Source organism: Blennius ocellaris (assembly GCF_963422515.1).
Source record: "Blennius ocellaris genome assembly, chromosome: 17".
Lineage (NCBI taxonomy): Eukaryota > Metazoa > Chordata > Actinopteri > Blenniiformes > Blenniidae > Blennius > Blennius ocellaris.
Window position 1 is genome coordinate 1,221,720 of NC_137666.1, and position 6,786 is coordinate 1,228,505.

At 52.8% G+C, this 6,786-nt stretch overlaps 1 protein-coding gene across 1 annotated transcript in view; it reads right to left on the reverse strand.

Annotated features, from left to right (window-relative positions):
* Window positions 1-1,277: 1,277 nt before the first annotated feature.
* slc8a3 (solute carrier family 8 member 3) overlaps window positions 1,278-6,786 on the reverse strand; it is a gene marked incomplete at its 3' end in the record, with an annotated part of 54,168 nt that continues 48,659 nt past the window's right edge. Inside the window, exons 3-4 of the mRNA XM_080512576.1 lie at window positions 2,631-2,737; window positions 1,278-1,297 (exon numbers count right to left, since the gene is read on the reverse strand). Coding sequence (XP_080368702.1) covers window positions 1,278-1,297; window positions 2,631-2,737 — 127 coding nt within the window. The remainder of the gene's footprint in view (window positions 1,298-2,630; window positions 2,738-6,786) is intronic.

A 6,786-nucleotide genomic window follows, 5' to 3' on the forward strand; every position in this document is an offset into this window, starting at 1 on the left:
TGGGGATGGGGGGCTGGAGGGAGGGTGGAGAGAGGTGGAGGGAGGGTGGAGAGAGGTGGAGGGAGGGTGGAGGGGGGTGTTCGGCGCTCCGACGGCGGCACTGCCAGACCCAATAACGTAAACATAATGAGGCGGAGTGTTTAGAGGCAGCAGCCGACTGTTCCATCCGGCCCTCCGCACCGGCTCGCCAGCCTCTGCCGCTCGCCGCCTTGAGCGCGGTTAGATAACGCCGCATTAGATAACGGGGTGGGGGGGTTGGTCGGGAGGGGGGGGGGGGTCTTAAGAAGATGCCTGTTGGCTTCTTCCAGCTGACATTACCAACGACGCGCCGGAAAACAAGAACACCAACAAAAAGTTGTGACGAAAACTTGCTTTGATTTGGATTCTCGTTGCAGGAAAAGAAAAAGAAAAACAAACAACGAAATGCTCGAAGACGAGCGGCGCAGTTGGTAACAGGTGACCTCAATATGAGCGACACGGCGGTTTAGCGTTGCCACCCCAGAAGGTTGTCGGTTTGAGTCCACATGAGGTGTCCGGGGGGGGTGGGGGGGTTTCTGCGTGGAGTTTGTATGTTTTTCCACGTCAGGCCGTTTGAGAAAGCTGCATCGTTTGTTTTTTTTTGGTCCGATCTTTATCATGACTCAGCGTTTTCAGGACGTCTTTTAGGGGCCGTCCACACCAGGAAACCGGTTCACCTGAACCAGATGTGACCTGTCGTCCACATGAGGCCGTTTTTAGAACCGTGAAAACTGTTTTGTTTTTTTAACACGGTCCCAGAGTGGGGAAATTCTAAAACCCCGGCTCATGCAAAGACTTCTGCGGAAAAAAGATGAGGTCATCGTCCCCCCCCCCCCACCGCGGTCCGTGATGTCATCAAATAACCACAACAATCAGGGACTACAAGGTTGGCTGCAGCAGCTACATGATGCTAACAGCAGGAAGAGCGTGGCCATAGACCTATAGAACTAGAACTATATAGAAGTTTATGAGCGAGGATCTTATTCTGAAGTTCTATGTGCTCTGCCTTCTCCTGCATTTTTTTTGTGTGTGTGTGTCACAGCACCCCTACAGGCCTGGCATGTGTACTACAGCCCTGAAGCCTCGTGTTGAGCCGAGTTCATAGCAACGCGTAGACTGATTTCGATTTTTGGTGCGTTTTCGTGGCAGTGTTAGAGCGCCACCTATAGGCCTGGCATGTGCACTACGTCATTTTGAGACGCTGATGTTTCGTGACACTTTTTAACAGGTAATTCGGCCTCTAAGGGGTAGGTGGAGGGCTAAGGGGTAGAAAGGAGGGCTAAGGGGAAGGCGGAGGGCTAAGGGGTAGGCGGAGGGCTAAGGGGTAGGCGGAGGGCTAAGGGGTAGGCAGAGGGCTAAGGGTTAGGTGGAGGGCTAAGGGGAAGGCGGAGGGCTAAGGGGTAGGCGGAGGGCTAAGGGGTAGGCGGAGGGCTAAGGGGTAGGCGGAGGGCTAAGGGGTAGGTGGAGGGCTAAGGGGTAGGTGGAAGGCTAAGGGGTAGGCGGAGGGCTAAGGGGTAGGTGGAGGGCTAAGGGGTAGGGGGAGGGCTAAGGGGTAGGCAGAGGGCTAAGGGGTAGGCGGAGGGCTAAGGGGTAGGCGGAGGGCTAAGGGGTAGGCGGAGGGCTAAGGGGTAGGCGGAGGGCTAAGGGGTAGGTGGAGGGCTAAGGGGTAGGTGGAAGGCTAAGGGGTAGGCGGAGGGCTAAGGGGTAGGTGGAGGGCTAAGGGGTAGGGGGAGGGCTAAGGGGTAGGCAGAGGGCTAAGGGGTAGGCGGAGGGCTAAGGGTTAGGCAGAGGGCTAAGGGGTAGGCGGAGGGCTAAGGGGTAGGCGTAGGGGTAAAAATAGAATTGGGATTGGCCCTTAGAACTGCCATTCAGCGGGAAGCGAGACAGAAGCATCGGTACAATCTGGAGCGTCGGAACTCGCCACGTGTAATCACGCACGCTAACGCCAAATCGAGACGGGCCCTAAACACGAGTGTGTTTGTCCTGAATCAGATCTAAATCCAGCAGCTCGAGTTGGAAGACGGACGAGCCGCACAGGAGACATCATCAAGAAAAATGAGCCTTTTTGCAGATACGGAAAGTCGGATTTTCATGCAAAGTGTCCAGTCGTTCCGTCTCGCAGCGGGAGATTAATCTCAATTCACCAACAGCAGTTTTGTTTGCATTTTTCTTTTTTCTGCACATTGCAAAAGGCCTCCGGTTTAAAAATAGCTAGCGCACTCCCGCTTTAGGTAAGAAACGTGCCTTTACATGGTAATGGCCACTTGGTCCTTTGAGATGGGAAATGAAAGCCGCGCCGAGACTCGTCTCGTTGTTTTTATGCAGATGACGCCGCCGTCTGGGGAGGCTGTCATTACCGAGGAGCCGGGTTGATTTAGCGGCGCGTTTTTTTTTTCTTTCTTTTTTTCCTGCCGTAATATGAAAGCTGTGCAATGAGGGAGTGAGACTCCTGCAGGAGGGTGTAGCGAGAGGGTGGAGAGAGGAGGAGGCGGCGGCGGGATGAAAGCCGAGGTAAAGGAGAGATAAAGCCCACAAACACCAGAGCGAGAGAGAGAGAGAGAGAGACAGAGTGAGAAAACAAGAAAAGAAGCGTAAAGGGTTCAGTACCGCACCTTTCTGCAGACTCATGTCTACCATGCGAGGCTCGGCCAGCTCCAGGAAGAAGTTCTTGTTTTTCTCATACTCCTCATCGTCAATTATTTTCACGTGAACAAGCTTGCTGCAGGAGGAAGTCGGGGGAGGGGGGGAAGGAGGGGGGGGGGGGGGGGACAGGAAGGGATGTGAAAGGAGAAGGACAGAGAAGGGGGGAGAGAGAAGAAGAAGAAGAAGAGAAAGGTTAATTTGCGATGGAGGGACACAGGATGTGCACTGTAAGTAGGATTAATAATCAGCATGGGAGAAGGTGGAGGGTGAGAGGTGAGGCGAGGCTCGTCTGCCGGCGGCGGCGAAGCTGGAAAAACAGCAGCACATAATCAATCCGGCTGTAAAATGCATAAACGGGTAAAGGGCGAAAAGGTGAGTGAGCGATAAATGAAAGAAAGAGTCACTGTCTGAATCGATCTTTGGTTCTTTTTGTTGTTGTTGTTGAGGAAAACACCCCTTTAATGGAGTCTGAAGTCCGGCGGGGCGACGCTCTTCCTCCGGTGACATCATCACACAGAGACACGCTCAATATGGCAGCTGGACCCCCCCCCCCCCCCACCCACCCCCAACCCCTCCGCCCCCCCCGGCGGAGCTCCTGCCACCGATCGCCCTAATTGATCCCTGCAAAGAGTTATCGACGGGCAGTTAAGTGGTCGGTCGGCACCGAGACGCCTCCAGGAATCCCGTTTAATGGTGGAGGCGCCTGATGCCGGAGAAACGGGGGAAGCCAAACCCGCGACGCCCACGGAGGCCCCCCCGATTCCCCCCGACACCCACGGAGGCCCCCCAATGCCCACCATAGCCCCCGCGATGCCCATGGAGGCCCCCCTAGGCCCTCCGATGCCCATGGAGGCCCCCCAATGCCCACCATAGCCCCAACGACACTCATGGAGGCCCCCCCCGAGGCCCTCTGACATCCATGGAGGCCCCCCGACACCCATGGAGGCCCCCAATGCCCACCATAGCCCCCGCGACGCCCATGGAGGTCCCCCCCAAGGCCCCCCCGACGCCCATGGAGGCCCCCCAATGCCCACCATAGCCCCCGCGATGCCCATGGAGGCCCCCCTAGGCCCTCCGATGCCCATGGAGGCCCCCCAATGCCCACCATAGCCCCAACGACACTCATGGAGGCCCCCCCCGAGGCCCTCTGACATCCATGGAGGCCCCCCGACACCCATGGAGGCCCCCAATGCCCACCATAGCCCCCGCGACGCCCATGGAGGTCCCCCCCAAGGCCCCCCCGACGCCCATGGAGGCCCCCCAATGCCCACCATAGCCCCCGCGACGCCCACGGAGGCCCCCCAATCCCCAACACCCATGGAGGCCCCCCTAGGCCCCCCCGACACTGCAATGCCCACCATAGCCCCCGCGACGCCCATGGAGGACCCCCCTAGGCCCCCCCGACACTGCAATGCCCACCATAGCCCCCGCGACGCCCATGGAGGTCCCCCCCGAGGGCCCCCGACGCCCATGGAGGCCCCCCAATGCCCACCATAGCCCCCGCGACGCCCATGGAGGACCCCCCCTAGGCCCCCCCGACACTGCAATGCCCACCATAGCCCCTGCGATGCCCATTGAGGCCCCCCCGAGGCCCACCGGGGCCCCCGCGGAGCGCTTTTTTTTCTTTTTTCCAACAGACAAGCGTCAACAGCGGCGGTGAAATGGGGAGTGACACTCTATTATGTGTCTGACGGCTCATGGGAGGAAGCTTCCGCTCTTCTACAGTTCCTACGTGTGTTTATTTGGGGGGGAGTGGAGGGGGAGGGGGATGGGGGGGGAGGGGGGTGAAGCTAATAAGATAAGTGGCACGGCAACATTTATTATGGATAGCTGCTCATGCATCATGCATGGAGTAAAATTAAATAAAAGGGGATGTTGACGTGCCTCCAGCGTCGTGACACGCGGCGCCGCTCCTGTCAGTCAAGCCGCTGACGGACGCTTCACACGACGTACGAACCCCCCCTTCACCCCCCCCACCGTCATCTCTCCTACACCCCCCGCTCATGATCTACAGAGGAAATAGGAACATATTTGTATTTCTGGAAGGGCCCGAGGAACGCAGGCAGACACTGGCGGCGCCTGTTAGCACGCCGCCGCCGCCGCGCACAGCGGAACATCCATCTTCCCCTCTCTGCGCCCCACCGGCAGGGCTTCCCTCGGATTGCGAGGCCAGATGTCGGCAGCGCTTCGCTTTTCACCACAACTTAAAAAAAAAAAAAAAAAAAAAAAAAATCTCATTTGAAACTCGCAAACACAAAACGCGCCGCCTCCGTCTCTCCTCACGTCGCTGCAGCCTGAAGATTTATCTACAACCATCCACACATGCAAAAGTACAAAAGAACTACATATTTAATGACGCCGGGGACCTTGAGGAGGGGGGGTTGGGGGGGTTGGGGGGGCTGCAGGGCCCAGATTCTTCACTTTCTCTATGTAATGACTTGCAGGAAAAGCCTCCCTGGCCACTGATTTGCTGCAGGATCTTCTGGTTAAAATAGAAATATGCAGGTAGAAGCAGAAGAAAACGGACTGCGGCGTTAGAAACGTTTCATTATCGAGTGACGTGATGCTTTGAAACGTGTCGGACTGTCGTATCGCAAAATATAAACACAGAAATGACAAATTATTAGGATGGAAAGGAAAAAAAAAAAAGTATATTTCGGTCTTTTAAGACAGAGTTTTTCAACCACTGGTGTTTCCTCCAGATCGTCAGGTGAGCCGTGGGAAATCATCACATTTCACATTTTTTTCTAAAAAAACCTTTGCTCTCACAGCGACAGTGTGTTGCAGAGTAATCATGTATAAATACTCTTCACCACTAGAGGGCAGCACAGAACTTTGCCGGTGAAATGTAAAGTGACAGACGTCAGTGTGGTTCATCTCCACCTCCTGCTACCATCTTGTATCAAAGTACTGTGTCAGTGACAGTGATGGAGACGTTTTTGAAAACCAGGATCTCAGCTCTTCATCCATCAGGTCCAGGTTTCACACTGAGGGAGGCACTATTAAAAAAAGTCCTTGCTTTCTGGATTTACTGGATTCCTGTTGATAAAACTTTGATGAGAATGACTTTATATTATTAATAGAGGCTGCAAAGTTTAACATTTTAACATTTTCGGGTGGTGGTGTGCAAAAAAAAGTGTGTCTTGGCTCAAAAAGGTTGAAAAACACTGTTTTAAGACATGAAGCAAAATAACAAAAGTGGCCGCGTTTGATTCCATTTGAGTTAATTTTCCTTTAATCTTGATCCTTCGGTGTCGTTGAACTCCAGATGGAAACGTTTGTCCTTTTCGCCATTAATTCCTCCACAGGGTCAAACGAACAGCTGATCAGATCTTATAATGTATATATATGTATATATTTAAAAAAGAAAAAAAAAAAAAAGTGTCCCAGAAACAGCAGAGCAGCTTTAACAGACTTTTGTCGTTTATTTTCCTCTTGTGAGGTTGACAACATGAATTAACCTGTCAGAAACACTTCCCACGCTCCGGTTCCCCTCCACCTGCACCAAACGACCCGCGCTTTGTTCTCCGACGGGAAAATCACAGGCTCTCCGTGCTTTTAACAAACTGTGACGGAGCGACGCACCAGACGAACACCGGGGGCTCCTTCTCTTTACCTTTGACTTCCAGCGAGCGAAGACAAGATCGCTGAAGGAGACGAATCAGTCGCTGAGCCTTTCAAAAGTCTCAAATCTTCATATTTAGTGAAGCTGTGTCACGTCTTCATGTCACTTTTTTCTTTTTCTTCAAACACCGTGTGGATTATTCTGACAACAAGTAAGTTTATAAGTAAAAAAAACAGTAAAAACAACATATATATGTGTGGATCTTGTGATGCTACATGCTAAAGAGTTTTCAGAGACGCAGGATGTAACTTTACTTTGTTAAATTTCTCGATAGTTGAAAAGTGGCGACGGGTTTCCATTTCTCTGACACAGGGAAGAAGATATGATGGTTTTTGCAGGTTTTTCAATGAAAATTCAATCAATTTCATTGAATTTTATTTTTTGTTTCCACAGATTTTTTTCACTTTCATCAGTTTTTCCATGAAAATTGGTCTGTGTGTACAAAATATTTGAAATCACATGTATGAAATGAATAAATTAATTATTATTACTGTTATTAT